The sequence below is a fragment of the Rana temporaria genome, chromosome 4, assembly GCF_905171775.1.
Source record: "Rana temporaria chromosome 4, aRanTem1.1, whole genome shotgun sequence".
NCBI classification, from domain to species: domain Eukaryota; kingdom Metazoa; phylum Chordata; class Amphibia; order Anura; family Ranidae; genus Rana; species Rana temporaria.
Genome location: NC_053492.1, coordinates 35,967,674 through 35,990,149, shown reverse-complemented (window position 1 = coordinate 35,990,149; position 22,476 = coordinate 35,967,674). Strand labels below are relative to the sequence as shown.

At 46.3% G+C, this 22,476-nt stretch overlaps 1 protein-coding gene across 6 annotated transcripts in view; it reads right to left on the bottom strand.

Moving 5' to 3' along the window:
* LOC120936119 (DNA (cytosine-5)-methyltransferase 3A-like) overlaps window positions 1-22,476 on the bottom strand; it is a 337,730-nt gene that overhangs the window by 199,624 nt on the left and 115,630 nt on the right. For all 6 annotated transcript variants that reach the window (XM_040348239.1, XM_040348244.1, XM_040348243.1 and 3 more), the window contains exon 3: window positions 11,138-11,245. In XM_040348239.1, the coding sequence (XP_040204173.1) occupies window positions 11,138-11,245 (108 nt within the window). The remainder of the gene's footprint in view (window positions 1-11,137; window positions 11,246-22,476) is intronic.

Genomic DNA, 22,476 nt, shown 5'->3' with positions numbered 1-22,476 from the left:
TTGGTGGGTGGAGGCAGTGGGGGACGAAGTAGAGAGTTGAAGGTAGAGAAGAGTTGACGGGGACGGGATGATAAGTTTTTAATGAGGGTGATGAAATAGGTCTGCTTGGCAGTGAGGAGGCTGGAATTGTATTTTTGGAGGGCAGATTTATACTGGACGAAGTCTTCCTTGGACTTGCTCTTGCGCCACTGGCGCTCAAGAGCACGGCTGTGTTTTTTCAGACTTCTGGTATCATCTGTTTGCCAGGGTTGAAGGGGGCGGGGCCTTATTCTGCGTGTAGTGAGGGGGGCCAGTCTGTCCAGTGATGCTAGAAGTGAAGTGTTGTAGACAGAAGTGGCTAGGTCAGTGCAGGACAGGGGTGCGATTTTGTCGTAGAGGTGGTCAGTCGCAGAGTATAGAAGAGAAGGGTTGATATGGTGAAGGTTTCTACGAGAAGCCGTTAGGCGTTTGGGTGGAGAGGAGGTGGAGGAGAAGGAGAGAGTGAAGTTAATAAGGTAGTGATCAGATAGGGGGTAAGGATAGTTGGAGAGGTTACGTGGAATGCATAGGTGGGAAAAGACAAGGTCAAGGGTATTGCCTTCGGAGTGAGTAGGAGCCTGTATCCATTGCTTCAGGTCAAAGGAGGAGGTTAGATTGAGAAGTTTTGAAGTTGGAGGAGTGCTAGCATTAGTAGGGATGTTGAAGTCGCCAAGAATGATTGTGGGGATTTCAGAAGAGAGAAAGTAGGGTAGCCAGGCAGAGAAGTCATCCAGAAAGGATGATACTGGGCCAGGGGGCCGGTAGATCACAGCTATCCTTAGAGAAACTGGGGAGAAGAGACGAACACAATGCACCTCAAATGAGGAGAGTGACAGAGAGGGAGGTGGGTGAAGTACCTGAAAGGTGCTATGTGGGGCTAAAAGGATTCCAACACCCCCTCCTTTGCGTCCACTGGCTCTGGGGGAGTGAGTCCAAAGAAGACCACCGTGAGATAGAGCAGCAGAAGACGCAGTGTCGGATTCGTGAAGCCAGGTTTCGGTAACGGCGAGAAGATTAAATGATTTAGCGATAAAGAGATCATGGAGGGAGGTCAGTTTGTTACAGACGGAGCGAGCATTCCAAAGGGCGCAAGAGAAGGGGAGTCTGGTCTTGGGAAGAAGAGTAATGGGAACTAGATTGTGTGCATTGCAGCCAGAGGGTGTAGGGTAATGGGTGTGTTGAGCACAGTTAGGAGGCCCAGGGTTTGGTGATACATCACCAGAGGATAGGAGAAGCAGAAGGGTGAGGGAGGTAATGTGGGAATGTGATTTATATGAGGGGACATTCCCCAGTGGTTTGGAGTATTGGGCGTGTAAATTTAGAGTTAGCCAGAGTTGGTGAGCGCAGTAATAAGGGGAGGACAGAAGTGAGGGTGATATATACAAGGTGTGGGGTGGAGAAGAGGGATGAATGAAAGCCAGTTTAAGGATTGAAGATGCAGCTGTCAGAAGGAGTGGTAGACACGGCATTTTAGTCGGGGGAGGAAGAGCAGAGAGTGTGAACAAGGTTACCTGTCCAACAAATCTCCAATTTTTTGTTTCCTACGCTTTGTGCATTCGCTGAAGTGCAGGCTCAGAAGTGCTCCCACTTAGATAAATCCCCCCACTTTGAGAAAGAACCCCATTTGCAAACGTGCCACCCCTAGGCAAACGTGCCTTTCCCAAGAGATGGTTAGATATATATACTAATTATTTTATGGTCATGTTCCATTAAAAATGTAACTGAACACATTTGCTATCCTTTCTAAAACTGCAGTGCGGTTGCAGTGAACACAGATTTTTGAATACTTGTGTTATTGAGGATAAATTGGTAATAGAAAGTTAGGTAAACAGGAAGGAGGCAGCCAGGGAGGGGGAGGCACTAATAGTTCCATTTTCCGTTCTGGTTGGTATTTTTAGCTGTGTCCTCATGTGACTGCATCATGCTAGGCAGGTGACACTTTGGATCCAGACGTGAAGGGGATGAGATACACGATCGCTCTGTAAATAAATCCAGCTTAGAGAGATCTGATGAATCTCAGAACCGTATGATCAGATTGTACTCCTGATTATGCCAGCCACACTGTACAAACAACCTGTTGCTGTGATGTGTTTCTAGACGTCAAGGGAATTAAATAGGTATAAAAACAAAAACAAAATTATAACACAAGTATTTCAAGTTGATGGGCCAGATTCAGAAAGATCAGCAGATCTTTCTGCTGGCGTAACGTATCTCCGCTGTAACTTTGGGCGCAAGTTCTGTATTCAGAAAGAACTTGCGCCCTTAGTTACGGCGGCGTAACGTATGTGTGGCGGCGTAAGCCCGCCTAATTCAAATGGGGATGTTGGGGGCGTGTTTAAATTTTACTTGACCCCGCGTTTTTGACGTTTTTTTTTAGCGGCGCATGCGCTGTCCGTAAAATATCCCAGTGTGCATTGCTCTAAAGTACGCCGCAAGGCGTATTGGATTCAACGTGTACGTAAATGACGTACAGCCCTATTCGCGAACGACTTACGCAAACAATGTAAAATTTCAAAACTTGGCGCGGGAACGACGGCCATACTTAACATTAGCTACGCCTCATATAGCAGGGGTAACTATACGCCGAAAAAATCCTAACGTAAACAACGTAAAAAATTGCGCCGGCCGAACATACGTTTCTGAATCGCCGTATGTACCTAATTAGCATATTCCTTGCGTAAACATACGGAAGCGCCACCTAGCGGCCAGCCTGAAAATGCAGCCTAAGATACGACGGTGTAAGACACTTACACCTGTCGGATCTTAGGGATATCTATGCGTAACTGATTCTCTGAATCAGGCGCATAGATACGACCTCCGCACTCAGAGATACGACGGCGTATCAGGAGATACGCCGTCTTATCTTGTTTCTGAATCTGGCTCTATGAGTACAATCATGTGATGTGTTATGGGATCTTATCCCTGATGTTGTCACCAACTAAATTGTAAGCTCTAACGAGCAGGGCCCTCTGATTCCCCCCGTATTGAATTGTATTGTAACTGTACTGTCTGCCTTCATGTTGTAAAGCGCAGAGCAAACTGTAGGCGCAATATAAATCCTGTATAATAATAATTAGAGCAGGTCACACGAGAAAAGAGATTGATGACTGATATGAGATTATCACAAGGCTTAAATATCACTTATGTGCCATTTTTCCAAAGCTTTTCCTAATGACTCTAATGCCATGACAGCTTTTCGCCAGGAAAAACAGCCGTGTGTATGCTCTATGGCAGTTTTCCCGACGAGAAAACAGCAGGAAAAAAAAAAGAGAACTTGTTCTTTATTTTCCCGCCGCGTTTCCAGGCGGTCTTTTTCCCATTGTGAAAACCGTTGTGTGTATGCTTTCCTGAGGGGAAAAAAACGTGCATGCTCGTAAACAATTTAACGCATGCGCGGAAACATAGAATTTTATTTTCTCGGCTCGTCGTAGTCTTTTACGTCACTGCGTTCTTGGCAGTCAAAAGTTTACCGGAATTTTGTGTGACTGTGTGTATGCAAGGCAGGCTTGACAGGAATCCCGTCGGGAAAACAATCAGTTTTTTTTCCAGACGGGAAAACCGGTCGTGTTTACGAGGCATTATATCAGTGGGGAGAATACTCCTTACATTGGTGATTAGTGGGGAGAATACTCCTTACATTGGTGATCAGTGGGGAGAATACTCCTTACATTGGTGATCAGTGGGGAGAATACTCCTTACATTGGTGATCAGTGGGGAGAATACTCCTTACATTGGTGGTCAGTGAGGATAACACTCCTTACATTGGTGGTCAGTGAGGAGAACACTCCTTACATTGGTGGTCAGTGAGGAGAACACTCCTACAATGGTGGTCAGTGAGGAGAACACTCCTACAATGATGGTCAGTGAGGAGAACACTCCTCACAATGGTGGTCAGTGAGGAGAACACTCCTTACATTGTTGGCCAGTGGAGAGAATAATCCTTACATTGGTGGTCAGTGAGGAGAACACTCCTACAATGGTGGTCAGTGAGGAGAACACTCCTTACATTGGTGGTCAGTAAGGAGAATGTTCCTTACATTGGTGATCAGTGAGAAGAATGTTCCTTACATTGGTGGTCAGTGAGAAGAATGTTCCTTACATTGGTGATCAGTGAGAAGAATGTTCCTTACATTGGTGATCAGTGAGAAGAATGTTCCTTACATTGGTGATCAGTAAGGAGAATGTTCCTTACATTGGTGATCAGTGAGAAGAATGTTCCTTACATTGGTGGTCAGTGAGAAGAATGTTCCTTACATTGGTGATCAGTGAGAAGAATGTTCCTTACATTGGTGATCAGTAAGGAGAATGTTCCTTACATTGGTGATCAGTAAGGAGAATGTTCCTTACATTGGTGATCAGTGAGGAGAATGTTCCTTACATTGGTGGTCAGTGAGAAGAATGTTCCTTACATTGGTGATCGGTGGGGAGAATACTCCTTACATTAGTGATTAGTGAGGAGAATACTCCTACAATGGTGGTCAGTGAGGAGAACACACCTTCCAATGGTGGTCAGTGAGGAGAACATTCCTACAATGGTGGTCAGTGAGGAGAACACACCTTCCAATGGTGGTCAGTGAGGAGAACATTCCTACAATGGTGGTCAGTGAGGAGAACACACCTTCCAATGGTGGTCAGTGAGGAGAACACACCTACAATGGTGGTCAGTGAGGAGAACACTCCTACAATGGTGGTTAGTGAGGAGAACACACCTTCCAATGGTGGTCAGTGAGAAGAACACACCCACAATGGTGGTCAGTGAGGAGAACACACCTTCCAATGGTGGTCAGTGAGGAGAACACACCTACAATGGTGGTCAGTGAGGAGAACACACCTTCCAATGGTGGTCAGTGAGGAGAACACACCTTCCAATGGTGGTCAGTGAGGAGAACACACCTACAATGGTGGTCAGTGAGGAGAACACACCTACAATGGTGATCAGTGGGGAGAACACTCCTACAATGTTGGTCAGTGAGGATAACACTCCTTATATTGGTGGTCAGTGAGGAGAACACTCCTTACATTGGTGGTCAGTGAGGAGAATGTGACGGTATTGGTATGATATCCCCGTCAAAGATTCCCTTCTTCCATAAGAACATCACCCCAATATTCCACTAGGAGGAATATTCCTGAGATCGCCCATTAAGCCACACATTAGTCCAGGCTTACTGCTAGAACAAGACAGAGTTTAATGTTATAACACACAGCTTATATGTCATTTCCAAAACTGTTACAATGACAAATCTCCTCCCCCCTCACACTGGGGCTTCCATACAGATGAGTAGGCAGACACGACGGAGCCGAGTCTGAAAACACATTTTCTTTAGATAATGACATCAGTGGAGTTGAGTACTAGTTGTACTGAATACATTAACTAGACAACTCGACCCCGCATATAGAGAGATAATTACCACAATGAAGAAATCAGAATAATTAACACAAGCCACATAAACACAGATCTCCTTCACACAACACAATAGATCAATTAACCTTTAGAAATAGTGAGGGGACATTAGCACTTCAATAACCGGATGGTAATCACAATGGCAAGCAGGGAGAATTAAACTGAGACATATAGGCAAATGTATCACAATGGCCCCCCTTTTTCTCCCTGCTCCGGAAAACCCGGTTGGACCTTCCCTGGTCCAGTAGGGTTGACGGGTTCAGAGCTTTTAGTCCGAGGTTAACTCCGTTTGGCATGACTGACCTCCCTTGGCAACTGCTTCAGACTCAGGTATGCCACCGGGTCGTCAGATCACACGCCGGTCAGTCCCCAAGTCTTTGTGCGATCTGCAAAGTCACCAGAAGTCAGTGTGAAGACGGCGAATGGGTCTGTGCGCCGCCATCTAGGTGTCCCGCTATGGGAGGGGCAGGTTATGGCTCTGAAGTGACAATCACAGGAGATTCATAAAAAGAAAAAGTTATATTTGTTGAAATGCTGTAGCACCGGTGCTCAGAGTTCGGGGGGGGGGGGGAGGAATCAGGGCCCCATAGGGTCAGCCACCCTCTGCTCCCTCCGCAGCCGCCAGTTCTCCTCTTTGAGCTTCTCCAGCTCCATCTCCAGTTCATGGAGCCTGGGGGGGTCAGCCTGCTGTGACCTCAGGTGGTTGTTCTCCTCCTCCATGCGGCTTATGCACTCCTCCAGCTCTATGTACTCACGGATCAGCTCCTGCTTGCTCATGTTCTGCAGGCTCTCCAGGTGGTCCTTCATCATCAGGAACTGGGTGGTGGTGTAAGGGGCCACCGGTGGGCTCTTGGCGAACATCTCGGCCCGCATCTGGGACGCCCGCTGCGACTCCCTCTCCTCCAGTCGCTTCTTCTCCTCCCAGGTCAGCTTGTTATACGGCTTCCAGGACCTCTTCTTCTTGGGGGGTAGCCGGCGGTGCCTCTTTCTGCCCAGCTCCCTCCAGGGCCCCTCCGGCTCATGGCTGTCGCCCATGACCAGCTGACAATGGTGTTCCCTGTTGTCCGTAATACCAGATTGTACCGTGAGGACTTCGTAAATGGTGTCCAATGGTTCTTCCGGACCCAGCTCCTGGAGATCCCAAGCCGAGTCTACACAATGGGCTGCTGCTGGTGGGCGGTACCCCGGTTGAGACCAATTTGACCTGGTGTTGTCGTTCAGGGGGCAATTCTGCTTCAAGTGACCCAGCTGTTTGCACCGGAAGCAGCGTTGTTCGTTGTCCTCCTGGCGTGGATAGCGAGGGCTAGATGTCACCGGTCTGTTAGGAGGTTGGTATCTAGCGGCTGGTGGGTGTGAGGGCACCGTTGGTCGTGGAGGTTGTACCCGTGGTGTGACCTGGTTTGTCTTGCGAGTATCCGCATATTCATCCGCCAACTTTGCGGCCTCTGGTAGAGTCATGGGCCTGCGATCTCTCACCCAATCTTTGACGTCCGTCTGGATGTGATTGTAAAATTGCTCCAGGAGCATTAGTTGCAAAATGTCCTCTGCGGTGGTGGCCTGGCTGCTGTTAACCCAGTTAGAGGCCGACAGGGACAACTGGCATGCCCATTCCGCGTAAGAGTCTTTCGTGGTTTTGCGTGAGTCCCTGAACTTCTGTCGGTGGGACTCTGGGGTTCCTGCATAACGAGCCAGGAGCGCTTCTTTAACCCGGGCGTAGCTATGGATATCCTGATCTGGCACGGTCCGGAAAGCATCAGAAGCTTTGCCTGACAGTTTGCCTGACAATATTGCAACCCACTCTCCTCTAGCTATTCGGTGCAGGTTACATTGTCGCTCAAAATCTGCCAGGTAGTTATCAATTTCACAGTCCTTTTCATCAAAAGCTTTAAAAGCGCTAAACGGAATCTTCCTTGCGTCTGCTGTGCTGTACTCACTGTTTGGAGAATGTGCGGCTGCTTGTTGGACTGCTGCCAGTTTTAACTGCGTCTCTTATCTGTTTATCCTTCTGTAGTTCTGCATCTCTTATTTGTTTAGCCTTCTGTAGCTCTGCGTTTACTAACAGGTCCATCACTTTTAGCACCACATCCGGCGTTGGGTTCAGGCCGAACCATGCTAGCTTCTCTCTCATTAGCTTGTTGGCTGGCGATTCCTCCTCCTGAATCACTGGTCTCTCCATCTCTTGTACTGCTGGCGTTGCTGCAATCCCGTCCTCCTGGTCTATCTCCATTGATTCTGCTATGATGACCCGTTCGGTTTTGTTGCTAGCAATCCTTCCACGAACTTCCAGTAGTTCTTCCAGTGTCTGCTTGGAATACCGGGTGTGAAGGAGAGTAGAAGAGAAAATCACGCTGCTGCCAACCAATTTGTGATGGTATTGGTATGATATCCCCGTCAAAGATTCCCTTCTTCCATAAGAACATCACCCCAATATTCCACTAGGAGGAATATTCCTGAGATCGCCCATTAAGCCACACATTAGTCCAGGCTTACTGCTAGAACAAGACAGAGTTTAATGTTATAACACACAGCTTATATGTCATTTCCAAAACTGTTACAATGACAAATCTCCGCCCCCCTCACACTGGGGCTTCCATACAGATGAGTAGGCAGACACGACGGAGCCGAGTCTGAAAACACATTTTCTTTAGATAATGACATCAGTGGAGTTGAGTACTAGTTGTACTGAATACATTAACTAGACAACTCGACCCCGCATATAGAGAGATAATTACCACAATGAAGCAATCAGAATAATTAACACAAGCCACATAAACACAGATCTCCTTCACACAACACAATAGATCAATTAACCTTTAGAAATAGTGAGGGGACATTAGCACTTCAATAACCGGATGGTAATCACAATGGCAAGCAGGGAGAATTAAACTGAGACATATAGGCAAATGTATCACAGAGAACACTCCTACAATGATGGTCAGTGAGGAGAACACTCCTCACAATGGTGGTCAGTGAGGAGAACACTCCTTACATTGTTGGCCAGTGGAGAGAATAATCCTTACATTGGTGGTCAGTGAGGAGAACACTCCTACAATGGTGGTCAGTGAGGAGAATGTTCCTTACATTGGTGATCAGTGAGGAGAATGTTCCTTACATTGGTGGTCAGTGAGAAGAATGCTCCTTACATTGGTGATCAGTGAGGAGAATATTCCTTACATTGGTGGTCAGTAAGGAGAATGCTCCTTATATTGGTGTTCAGTGAAGCCTGATTGAAAAGGACTACTCTATAACCTCCCTCTGTGAGATGCCATCTGTAAGATGGCACTCAGGACCACTAGCATTGGACATATGAAGTAAATGCATAAAGCACCAGATAACAAAACCTAGCATTGACTCTCAAAGGTCAGGTACAGAAGTCATAGGTGACTCTGGGTAACGGACCTGCCAGTACAGTAACAGCAACGGCAGCTGCTCTATAATATCTCTGAATAAATCATGACTTAAATATTTCATTAGGCTCAATATTGAATTTCACAGAGTCAAACCAGAACACGGTTCTTCACCAAAGCCAGTATTGAATCCACTTGAACAATAAACCGCTGATTTCATTACTTTCTAGCTCTTTGAAACTCTGCATTTTATATGGTTACGAATGCGGGTCAACACTGAAGAATAAAGATAAAAGTAGCCGCCGATCCACAGGAAAAAAAATAAAACCCAACTCCACACCAAACTTGTATTTCTAATTTTGCAAAGAATGGGCAAAGTCCACTTACTTCCTGTGTGCTCAGTGGGAAAGGAAGTGAGTATCATTTTGTAATCAGGACACAGACAGAAATACAACTCTGTTTAGTCCAGTGGGTAGGAGGTAGAGCCATTGCCAGGCTTTTATTGGTGTATGCCACCATGTTGGAGATTTCTCCCCTTACTTCCTAACAGGTCACTAGGACAAGGAATGATGGGAAGTCTCCTATACACGGAGCACACATGCTAATAAAAAGATCTGATAAAATGTAGAATGGTGTCCCATTCTATCCACTTTTAGGTAAATTCACAAAGAGTTAGGCCGGCTTATCTACAGATAAGCCGACCTAACTCTGAATCTAAGCCGACCTATGTTTAAGTGTATTCTCAAACAGAGATACACTTAAACATATCTAAGATAGGACGGCTTGGGCCGTCCTATCTTAGATTGCAATGTTTTGGCTGACCGCTTCCATTGCTGACCGCTTCCATTGCGGCCGGCGTAGATTATGTAAATGAGGGGATACGCCGATTCACGAACGTACGCCAGGCCTACGCCGTAGTAAGGGATAGGCCGCCTAAAGTTAGAGCTATGCTCTAGTGGACTAGCCAATGTTAAGTATGGCCGCCGTTCCCGCCGCGAAATTCGAAATTTTAACGTCGTTTGCGTAAGTCGTCCGCGAATCGGGAGTTACGTCGTTTACGTGCGCGTCAAAATTAATAGGCCCGTACGGCCTACTTAGCCGCAATGCGCACTGGGAAATGTAGTCGCCCGGCGCATGCGCAGTGTCAAAAAATGTAAAAAAACGTGAGGTCAAGCCTCATTTCCATACAACACGCCCCCCTCCAAGTCATTTGAATTAGGCGCCCTTACGCGCGCTCGTTTTAGGCTACACCGCCGTAGATTAGCAGGTAAGTGGTTTGTGAATCACTACTAGCCTAACTAATTTACGGCGGTGTAGCCTAAAAAGGCTAGGCTAGGCCACCCTAAAGTTAGGCGCCCATACGTGAATCTACCTATGTATCTTTACCTTACACAATTCAGACCTATAGTTAATAATAGCGTAGCCTTTATTTTTCCACATGGGCCCATGTTATTTTTCCACATAGGACCACGTTATTTTTCCAGATAGGCCCGCGTTATTTTTCCAGATGGGCCCACGTTATTTTTCCAGATAGGCCCACGTTATTTTTCCAGATAGGCGCACGTTATTTTTACAGATGGGCCCACGTTTTTTTTTCCAGATAGGCCCACGTTATTTTTCCAGATAGGCCCACGTTATTTTTCCAGATGGGCCCACGTTATTTTTCCAGATGGGCCCACGTTATTTTTCCAGATAGGCCCACGTTTTTTTTCCAGATAGGCCCACGTTATTTTTCCAGATAGGCCCACGTTATTTTTCCAGATAGGCCCACGTTATTTTTCCAGATGGGCCCACGTTATTTTTCCAGATAGGCCCACGTTATTTTTCCAGATAGGCGCACGTTATTTTTACAGATGGGCCCACGTTTTTTTTCCAGATAGGCCCATGTTATTTTTCCAGATAGGCCCACGTTATTTTTCCAGATAGGCCCACGTTATTTTTCCAGATAGGCCCACGTTATTTTTCCAGATAGGCCCACGTTATTTTTCCAGATAGGCCCACGTTATTTTTCCAGATAGGCCCACGTTATTTTTCCAGATGGGCCCACGTTATTTTTCCAGATGGGCCCACGTTATTTTTCCAGATGGGCCCACGTTATTTTTCCAGATGGGCCCACGTTATTTTTCCAGATGGGCCCACGTTATTTTTCCAGATAGGCCCACGTTAAAAGCTGTCGCTCCTTTTTCAGTACCTCCCAAGTCCCAAGTGATAGCAGTTCTGTTATTCAACACTCTTGTTCTGGGTCAGTGATTCAAGAAGTATTAAATACATCTAGATCAGCTGGAAAGCCAGGCAAACAGCATTTTCCAAAGCAGAGGTCAGTAATGGCAGCTTTCATATTTCTGTCAACATGTGCTTTTGTTTTACTCACCATTTCTGTTTTTCGTTTCCTGCCTGGTCGTCCCACTCTCTTTATGGACCCCCCAATGTCGTGCTTTTCCTCCTTGTTCTTCTGCTCCCTGGGCTCTTCTTCTCCCTGCTGAGGATCAAACAAAGACATTAAAGCCTCACAATACACAGGAGATTTAGACAAGAATGAGCCCTGGCTGCACATAATGCTGATCATAGGTGTGCGAAGCCTATTGCATTAGGGTGTGCACTCCAAAGCTCCAACACATATGCATTTGACATATTTACAGGGCTCTTCCATCCTAAAACAATGGGGGGAAGGGGGAGCAAGGGAGCACATGGGGGACCCGGCAACAGAAGCAAGAATAACAGGGAAAGGAGGGGTGGCATATATTAGTACCGATCCCCTATATTTTCCTACTGTGGCAGCTGAATGTTGACAAAAGGGAGAGGAGGAGAAGTCTACTTTCAGCTGCTGCAGGAGAAAAATACAACGCTGGACATAGATGGTGGAGGTCACAGCACTACTAAGTGCCAAACATCCCTGAGATGTATCGAGAACGCATAGCCCAGTGACATGTCTAAGGTAGCGAGTAATGACATACTGTATTACTGTATAATATAGATGTAGCGAGAAAACACAATACTAATGTAGATGTACAGCACATATGGTAGTAAATAAAGCCCCATTACAGCATCTAACAGAGACGTAGACAAAATGTAGAAATTAGGCACAACCCCCTGACCATGTCTTATATAACCGTAGAGAACAAACAATTCCTCATGACCATGTCTACAGTAGCTGTACAGAGCAAACACCCTATGACAGAGATGGCAAACCTTGGCACCCCAGATGTATTTGGAACTACATTTCCCATGATGCTCAACTACAGTGCAGAGTGCATGAGCATCATGGGAAATGTAGTTCCAAAACATCTGGGGTGCCACGGTTCGCCATCACTGCCCTACTGTCTCTGTTTGGGGGGGTTCCAAATAATTTTCTAGCAAAAAATATTGATTTTAACTTAAGAAAGAAGTGTCAGAAAAAGATTTGGACTTTAAGTGGTTAAACTTCCTGCATTTACACACAGAAGTGTATCCCTTTGCTTTAAGAAGGAAGTTAGTTACAATGTTTCATTTTGTTAAAAACTTAGAGAAACACTGTCCCCTGAACATATCTAATGGAAATGTAGAGAGCAAAAAGATCCTTTGACCATGTCTAAGAACAAACACAGCCCCATAACCTTGTCTAATGTAGATGTAGAGAGCATATACATCCCCATCACCTGGTCTAATGTAGATGTAGAGAGTGTACACATCCCCATCACCTTGTCTAATGTAGATGTAGAGAGCATAGAGTGAGCATACACATCCCCATCACCTTGTCTAATGTAGATGTAGAGAGCATAGAGTGAGCATACACATCCCCATCACCTTGTCTAATGTAGATGTAGAGAGCATAGAGAGAGCATACACATCCCCATCACCTTGTCTAATGTAGATGTAGAGAGCATAGAGTGAGCATACAAATCTCCATCACCTTGTCTAATGTAGATGTAGAGAGCATAGAGTGAGCATACACATTCCCATCACCTTGTCTAATGTAGATGTAGAGAGCATAGAGTGAGCATACATATCCCCATCACCTTGTCTAATGTAGATGTAGAGAGCATAGAGAGAGCATACAAATCTCCATCACCTTGTCTAATGTAGATGTAGAGAGCATAGAGTGAGCATACACATCCCCATCACCTTGTCTAATGTAGATGTAGAGAGCATAGAGAGAGCATAAAAATCTCCATCACCTTGTCTAATGTAGATGTAGAGAGCATAGAGAGAGCATACACATCTCCATCACCTTGTCTAATGTAGATGTAGAGAGCGTACACATCCCCATCACCTTGTCTAATGTAGATGTAGAGAGCATAGAGAGAGCATACACATCCCCATCACCTTGTCTAATGTAGATGTAGAGAGCATAGAGAGAGCATACACATCTCCATCACCTTGTCTAATGTAGATGTAGAGAGCATAGAGAGAGCATACAAATCTCCATCACCTTGTCTAATGTAGATGTAGAGAGCATAGAGAGAGCATACAAATCTCCATCACCTTGTCTAATGTAGATGTAGAGAGCATAGAGAGAGCATACAAATCTCCATCACCTTGTCTAATGTAGATGTAGAGAGCATAAAGAGAGCATACAAATCTCCATCACCTTGTCTAATGTAGATGTAGAGAGCATAGAGAGAGCATACAAATCTCCATCACCTTGTCTAATGTAGATGTAGAGAGCATAGAGAGAGCATACAAATCTCCATCACCTTGTCTAATGTAGATGTAGAGAGCATAGAGAGAGCATACAAATCTCCATCACCTTGTCTAATGTAGATGTAGAGAGCATAGAGTGAGCATACACATCCCCATCACCTTGTCTAATGTAGATGTAGAGAGCATAGAGAGAGCATAAAAATCTCCATCACCTTGTCTAATGTAGATGTAGAGAGCATAGAGAGAGCATAAAAATCTCCATCACCTTGTCTAATGTAGATGTAGAGAGCATAGATTCATGCTTTCTGACATAACGATTTACCATCACTTTCTGTCCTAGTGATAATGGTGACCGAGACTTATGGAGAGGAGGTATCTTACTGGTAGGGGCACAGACAGCAATAAAAAACAAACAGAGGGTCTAACTTTATGCAATTAAAATAAATAAATCATAAATAAATAAGTCTTGGATATAGGTATACTTTAAGCAGATTTCCCCCCTGCAGATTCAGCAAAAAACTGTTATAAAGAAGGAAGGAAATATATTTTTAGCAGTGTACTGTCCAGCAACTGTCCATTCTGGCTGCAGTGAGCCAGCGGTAGGGGGCGCCGTGGTGCATGATTCAGCACATCAACAGCTCCTTTTTTTTGTACTAACTTTATTTGAAGTACAAAAAAGTGACACTTCATTCTCATGCAATCTGGCTTGGAACAATGCAATAAAATGCTAAATTTTATAGCAGATCACTGCAGTGCAGCTCTGGACTGTGTTACAGTGGCCCAGATTCAAGAAGCAATTGCGCCTGTGTAACCATAGGTTACACAGCGCAATTGCTTACTTGCTCCGGCGTAGCGAATGCTCCTGATTCAGGAACATCGCTACGCCGACTGCAGCCTAAGATCTGCGCGGCATAAGGCTCTTATGCCCGCATATCTTAGGCTGCATTCTTGCGATGACCGCTAGGGGGCGCTCCCGTTGTGCTCAGTGTATAGTATGCAAATTGCATACTAACACCGATTCACAATGTTGCGCGAGCCCTGTGTATGCAAGTTACGTTGTTTCCGTACGGCGTGTTTAGCGTAAGGCTGCCCCTTCTAATAGTAGGGGCAGCCAATGCTAAAGTATACCCGTCGTTCCCGCGTCGCGAAATTTGAATTTCACGTCGTTTGCGTGAGTGATTCGTGAATGGCGCTGGACGCCATTCACGTTCACTTGGAAGCAAATGACGTCCTTGCGACGTCATTTGCCGCAATGCACGTCGGAAAAGTTTCCCGACGGAGCATGCGCTCTATGCTCGGCGCGGGAGCGCGCCTAATTTAAATGATTCCTGCCCCCTACGGGATCATTTACATTAGACGCCCTTACGCAGGGCAAGTTTACACAGCGCACATGCAATTTACGGAGCTACTGCTCCGTGAATCGCGGGTAGCGCAGGAAATTTGCGGGGGTGCAGGGCAGCGTGCCTCCGTAAAAAAGGGGCAAATCTACCTGAATCTGGGCCGTGTTAATAGGACACACAGATTGTTTACTATGTGTCCTAGTGGTGACTGGCATTCTTCCATGTAAAAAAACACTGGTGTGTGAATTGGCCCTTAACCACTTGCTGACGGCCGTACGACTTTGTACGGCCTCAGCGCGGCTCCCAATCTCTAACAGGCCGTCTTTTTACGGCCGCCCCTTTGAACGTTCCCCGCGCGCGCTCCCGAGCGCGCAGCGGGGAACTGCTGTGCTGGCCGTGTCCCTTGGACACAGCCAGTCACAGATCGCCGTGAACGGCCAATCGGAGCGGCCGTTTCCTAGGCGATCTGTGCATATGTTTACGATGTTTACATATGAGATCATCTCTCATTCCCGGCTCTCGCAGACAGCGGTGCTGTCAGGGGAGAGAGGAGACCGATCTGTGTCTCTTGTACATAGAGACACAGATCGGTCACCCCCCCCAGTCACCCCCCTTCCCCCACAGTTAGAACACTAATATTAGGGTACACATTTAACCCCTTCCTCACCCCCTAGTGTTAACCCCTTCCCTGCCAGTCACATTTATACAGTAATTAGTGCATATTTATAGCACTGATTGCAGTATAAATGTGAATGGCGCCAAAAATGTGTCAAAAGTGTCCGATGTGTCCGCCATAACGTCGCAGTCCCAATAAAAATCGCAGATCGCCGCCATTTCTAGTAAAAAAAAAAAATAATAATAATAATTCTGTCCCTTATTTTGTAGGCGCTATAACTTTTGCGCAAACCAGTCGCTTATTGCGATTTTTTTTTTTTTACTAAAAATATGTAGAATACGTATCGGCCTAGACTGAGGATAAAAAAAAAAACGTAAAAAAAAAATTGAGCTATTTATTATAGCAACAAGTAAAAAAATGTTTTTTTTTTTTTAAATTGTCGCTCTATTTTTGTTTATAGCGCAAAAAATAAAAACCGCAGAGGTGATTAAATACCACCAAAAGAAAGCTCTATTTGTGGGGAAAAAAGGACGTTAATTTTGTTTGGGAGCCACGTCGCACGACCGCGCAATTATCAGTTAAAGCGACGCAGTGCCGAATCGCAAAAAGTCCTCTGGTCAGGAAGGGGTTTAAGTGCCCAGTAAGGAAGTGGTTAAAGTGTATGTGTGGTTGAGAAAAAAAAACAACATGCAGTTTATTCTCTGGCAGGATCACTGGATGAAATTAAAAATACATTTAATGCAGCAACCAGATCTAAGGGCTGGTATGCTATAGTTATTGTAAACATATAAAAAAATAACAAACATGTAATGGTTTTGCACAGAATAGTCCCAGTCCTCCTCTTTTGGGTAACTTTCCGGTGCTCTTGGCATCTACCCCTGCCCCCATAGACATTTACTATGGGGACCCACAGGCAGGATCAATTCTGAGCCACATTCTGTGTGCCCATTGACACACACAGCGTGGCTCGTCCAACCCCCCCCCCCCCCCCCCACTGGTTCAAGATTGGACTCAGGTAAGTATTTAGGGATGGGGGGGATGGGGGAGATCCTGTGCTCAGGTTTTTTACCCTAATGCAGAGAATGCATTAAAATGGTTCTGAAGCCTTTAAGTGGAAGTAAGCCCTTCTATGGTTTTCAGCCAAGGAAGCTGCCATCTTGGCCTCTGTTTAATCTTCAACTGCCATGCTGCTGCACATGTGATCAGTTATGACACCAGCCATTGGATGGTTTGACAGTTACATTCCTGCCATATGCTCTTGTGCACATCACTGGATCGGATTACACTAAGGTAAGAATAAGGGGGGCTGGGGGGAATTCGGCAGTACAGAACAGTTTTTTTTAAACTGTTAAATTTATGGGTTTACTTCCGCTTTAAGGTTTTTTACCTTCATGCATATGTTAAAAAAAAACAGTTCTGTGCTGCTGAATTCCCACCAGCCCCCCCTCCCCTTATTCTTACCTGAGTCTAATCCGATCCAGTGATGAGCACAAGAGCAGCGGCTTTCGCCGCTGTCTCTCTCCTCCCTGGGCAGACTGATAGCACCAGGAGCCATCAGCTCCTGCTGCGATCAATTAAATGCTGTGCCAAGTGAGCGGGGGGCAGGGCTGAGCATGAGCTGAACTCTGTCACAATAGATGCAGATAGGGCGGCTTGGGAGCGAGCACGCATGGATGCCCCCATGGAAATTGCCTTTCCATTGGGGCACTTGCCCAACAGGAGGAGCCTAAAGGGGCCGTCGGGAAAGCCCAGAAAAGGAGGAGGATTGGGGCTGCTCTGTGCAAAACCATAACAAAGAGCAGGTAAGTATAACATGTTTGTTATTCAAATTTTTTTTTTTTTTAATTAAGCTTTATTGTCACTTTAAGCTAAAAAAAATAAACTTCTACCTTTACAACCACTTTAACGCGTTACGCAGTAAAAATACATGTACTGCATTGGTAACTGCCAGTAGAGACTACAGCTCCTGTATTATAAATGTAAGTCCTTGTACAGTGTACAGTATACATATGTAAGTTATTGTACAGTATAAACACTAACATAAAAAGGGCTTGTTTGCATTGAATTTTCTCCCTGTATGCATAGAGGCCCTCCCTCCTTCCTATAGACACATTTCCTCTGTCTGCGGAGGCCTCCCATTCTCCATCCCACTCCGCTCTCTGTATCTGGCTTCCCATCAGACAAATCTCTACTGCAGCACAGAGTCAATCCAGGTAACGGAGCCCAGGGGAATCCAAAGGAAACCTCACCCCCCCAACCAATCCTGATCCCCTATCATCTTACATCCAACAGCCAGTGCAGCGCTCATGTGTCACAGCGTCAGGCTGCAGCTGCTAAGCGCAGGAGGAGATGAGGACAAGGGAGAGCCATGAGAAAGAGAGAGAAGGATAAGCATAGCCAGATCAGAGCAGGAAAAAAATGAAAAGCTTACTTTCAAATGTATGCATGTGTCTATGTCAGGGGGGGCAGCAGAAAAGGAGAAGAGAGAGAGGGAGAATGAGAGAGAGAGGGAGAAGGGAGAAAAGAAGGAGAGAGAGAGGGAGAATGAGAGAAAAGGGAAGAAGGGAGAAAAGAAGGAGAGAGAGAGAGGGAGAAGAAGAATGAAAGAGAAGGAGGAAGAAGAGGATAGAGAGAATGAGAAGGGGAGAGAGAAGGAGGGAGAGAAAGGAGAAGGAGAAGAGAGAGAGAGAAAGGAGAAGGAGAAGAGAGAGAGAGAAAGGAGAACTAGAAAAACGAGAGAGAGAGAAAGGTGAGAAGGAGGGACAGATGAAAAAGGAGGGAGAGAAGGAGAAGGATAGAGAGTGAGAAGGAGAGAGAGAGAGAAGAAAAGAGAAAGGAGAAGGAAGGAGAGAGAGAGATAGAGTGAGAAGAAGGAGAGAGAAAGAGAAGGAGGAGAGAGAAATTGAAGGAGAGAGAGAGAATGAGAAGAAGGAGGGAGAGAGAAAGAAGGAGGGAGAGAGAGAGAGAGAGAGAGAGAGAGAGAGAGAGAGAGAGAGAGAGAGAGAGAAGAGGCGAGAGGAAAGAGAGAAGGAAAAAGGAGAGAGAGAGAATAAGAGAGAGGAGGAGGGAGAAGGAGAGAGAGACTAAGAGAGATAAGGAGGATGATGGAGAAGGAGAGAGAGAGAGAGGAGGAGGAGGGGAGAGAAGGAAAATTAGGTGAGGAGAAAGAGGGAGAGAGAGAAGTAGATGGAGAGAGAGAGGAGAAGGAGGAAGAGGAGAGAGGGAGAAGGAGTGATAGAGAAGAAGGGAGGGGGGAGAAGAAGAGAGCGAAAGAGAGGGATAGGGAGAAGTGAAAGGAGAGAGAGAACAAGGAGAGAGAGAAGGAGGTTCAGAAGAAGAATAGAAGATGGAGAGAGAGGAGGAGAAGGAGAGAGAGAAGGAGATGAGAGGGAAAGAGAAGGAGATGGAGAGAGAGGAGGAGAGAGAGAAGAGGGAGAGAGAGGAGGAGAGAGAAGAGATGGAGAGAGAGGAAGAGAGAGAGAGCGAGAAGGAGAGAGAAGGAGATGGAGAGAGAGGAAGAGAGAGAGAGAAGGAGAGAGAGGAGAGGGAGAGAGAAGGAGATGCAGAGAGAGGAGAGAGAGGAGAGAGAGGAGAGGGAGAGAGAAGGAGATGGAGAGAGAGGAGAGGGAGAGAGAAGGAGAGGGAGAGAGAGGAGGAGAGAGAGAGAAAAGGGAGAGTGAAGGAGATTGAGAGAAAGGAAGAGCGAGAGAGGGAGAGAAAAGGAGATGGAGAGAGAGGAGGAGAGGGAGGACAGAGAGGAGAGGGAGAGAGAAGGAGATGGAGAGAGAGGAGGAGAGAGAGAGAGGGAGAGAAAAGAAGATGGAGAGAGAAGGAGATGGAGAGAGAGGAGGAGAGAGAGAGAGGGAGAGAAAAGGAGATGGAGAGAGATGGAGAGAGAGGAGGAGAGAGAGAGAGGGAGAGAAAAGGAGATGGAGAGAGAGGAGGAGAGAGAGAGAGGGAGAGAAAAGGAGATGGAGAGAGAGGAGGAGAGAGAGAGAGGGAGAGAAAAGGAGATGGAGAGAGAGAAGGAGAGAGAGGAGAGGTAAAGAGGAGATGGAGAGAGAGGAGAAGAGGGAGGAGAGAGAGGAGAGGGAGAGAGAAGGAGATGGAGAGAGAGAGAGGAGGAGAGAGAGAGGGAGAGAAAAGGAGATGGAGAGAGAAGGAGATGGAGAGAGGAGGAGAGAGAGAGAGGGAGAGAAAAGGAGATGGAGAGAGAGGAGGAGAGAGAGAGAGGGAGAGAAAAGGAGATGGAGAGAGAGAAGGAGAGAGAGGAGAGGTAAAGAGGAGATGGAGAGAGAGGAGAAGAGGGAGGAGAGAGAGGAGAGGGAGAGAGAAGGAGATGGAGAGAGAGAGAGGAGGAGAGAGAGAGGGAGAGAAAAGGAGATGGAGAGAGAAGGAGATGGAGAGAGAGGAGGAGAGAGAGAGAGGGAGAGAAAAGGAGATGGAGAGAGAGGAGGAGAGAGAGAGAGGAGAGACAGGAGAGTGAAAGCGAAGCAGATAGGCAAAGAGACAAAGAAAGGAAATTAACCGCTTGCCGACTGGCCGCCGCAGTCTTACGGTGGCAGGTCGGCTCTGCTCAGCGAGATCACGCAAAATACTGCATCTCGCCGAGCAGCCAATAGGGGCACGCGCGCGCCCCCCTGACGCCGACGCACGTGCGCCGGGCACCCGCGATCGCTCGTTTCTCCCCCTGGTCCTGTCAGGGGGAGAAATGCCTGTTCATACAATGTATGAACAGCGATCAGTCATTTCCCCTAGTGAGTCCACCCCCCCCCCCTTCAGTTAGAACACACCCAGGGAACATACTTAACCCCTTCCCCGCCCCCTAGTGTTAACCTCTTCCCTGCCAGTGGCATTTTTAAAGTAATTAATGCATTTTTATAGCACTGATCGTTATAAAATGCCAATGGTCCCAAAAATGTGTCAAAAGTGTCCGCCATAATTTCGCAGTACCGATAAAAATCGCTGATCGCTGCCATTACTAGTAAAACAAAAAAATTATAAAAATGCCATAAAACTTTGCCCTATTTTGTAAACGCTATAACTTTTGCGCAAACCAATCTATAAATGCTTATTGCGATTTTTTACGAAAAATATGTAGAAGAATACGTATCAGCCTAAACTAAAGGGAAAAAATATTTTTTTTATATATTTTTGGGGGATATTTATTACAACAAAAAGTAAAAAATATTCATTTTTTTAAAAATTGTGGCTCAATTTTTGTTTATAGCGCAAAAAATAAAAACCGCAGAGGTGATCAAATACCACCAAAAGAAAGCTCTATTTGTGGGGGAAAAAAGGACGCCAATTTTGTTTGGGAGCCACGTCGTATGACCGCGCAATTGTCAGTTAAAGCGACGCAGTGCCGAGTTGCAAAAAGTGGCCTGGTCTTTGACCAGCAATATGGTCCGGGTCTGAAGTGGTTAAAGTGACACTTAACAATATCCTCTTTTTCCAAAAATAATCCATACACATTCTCTACTTAATGGCTCTGTGATCTATTTTTCATGAAATCATTTCTTATGTACGCACGGTGGGAATTTCCGACAAGAAAAGTTTGATGTGAGCTTTTGGTCGGAAATTCTGACCGTGTGTAGGCTCCATCTGACTGGTTCTTAATTTTTCAGACGGCAAAAGTTCATGGCGGAAATATCCGATCCTCTATATGCAATTCCGACGAAGAAAAATCCTATGCATGCTCGGAATGAATTAGTCACATGCTCGGAAGCATTGAACTTCATTTTGCGTCTAGTCGCAATGTTGTACGTCACCGCGTTCTTGACGGTCGGAATTTTGTGTGTATGCAACACAAGTTTGAGCCAACATTCCAGTCGGAAAAAAATCCACAGTTTTCTTGTCGGAATTTCCGATCGTGTGTACGCGCCATTACTGTGTTTTTTTGCCTCCTTGTAATGTCCTCTGTGAGCTCCAGAACCTCTCATTTTCCTCTTCGCTTCCGTTTGTTTGGAACATGCGGTGTACATTGCTTGCAGTCATGTTACTGCTGTATGCACACTAAGGCCCCATACACACGAGAGAATTTATCCGCGGATACGGTCCAGCGGACCGTTTCCACGGATAAATCCTCTCAAAGATTTCCGCAGATTTCTCTGCGATGGAGTGTACTCACCATCGCATTGAAATCCGCGCGGAAATCCTCTGGCGATGACGTGTCGCGCCGTCGCCGCGATTATGACGCGGCGACGGCGCGACGCTGTCATATAAGGAATTCCACGCATGCGTCTAATCATTACGACGTGTGCGGGGAATCCCTTTGGACGGATGGATCCGGTAAGTCTGTACAGACGAGCGGATCCATCCGTTGGAATGGATTCCAGCAGATGGATTTGTTGTGCATGTCAGCAAATATTCGATCTGCTGGAATCCATCCCAGAGGAGATTTCTCCGCGGAAACAGATCCGCTGGCGTGTACACACCATAGGATCTATCCGCAGAAACCCATTTGCTGGGATTTATCTGCGGATGGATTCTATCGTGTGTATGGGGCCTAAGGCCCCATACACACGATAGAATCCATCCGCTGAAAAATCCCAGCGAATGGGTTTCAGCGGATAGATCCTATGGTGTGTACACTCCAGCGGATCTTTTTCCGCGGATATTTGTCCCCTGGGATGGATTCCAGCAGATAAATATTTGCTGACATGCACAACAAATCTATCTGCTGGAATCCATCCCAACGGATGGATCCGCTGGTCTGTATAGACTCACCGGATCCATCCGTCCGAAGGGATCCCCCGCATGTGTCGTAATGATTCGACGCATGCGTGGAATTCCTTATATGACAGCGTCGCGCACGTCGCCGCGTCATAATCGCGGCGACGGCGCGACACGTCATCGCCAGAGGATTTCGGCGCGGATTTCAATGCGATGGTGAGTACACTCCATCGCATAGAAATCCGCGCAAATCCTCGAGAGGATTTATCCACGGAAACGGTCCGCTGGACCGTATTCGCGGATAAATCCTCTCGTGTGTATGGGGCCTAAGAATAGGTTCACATCTCTGCATTTTTTTAGTGCGTTTTCAGATCTGCAGAAACGCACCACAATCCATTTAGCATTATTTTGTGTGGGTGCCGTTCGCATCTATGCAGTTTCCCACAGCGCATTTTTAAA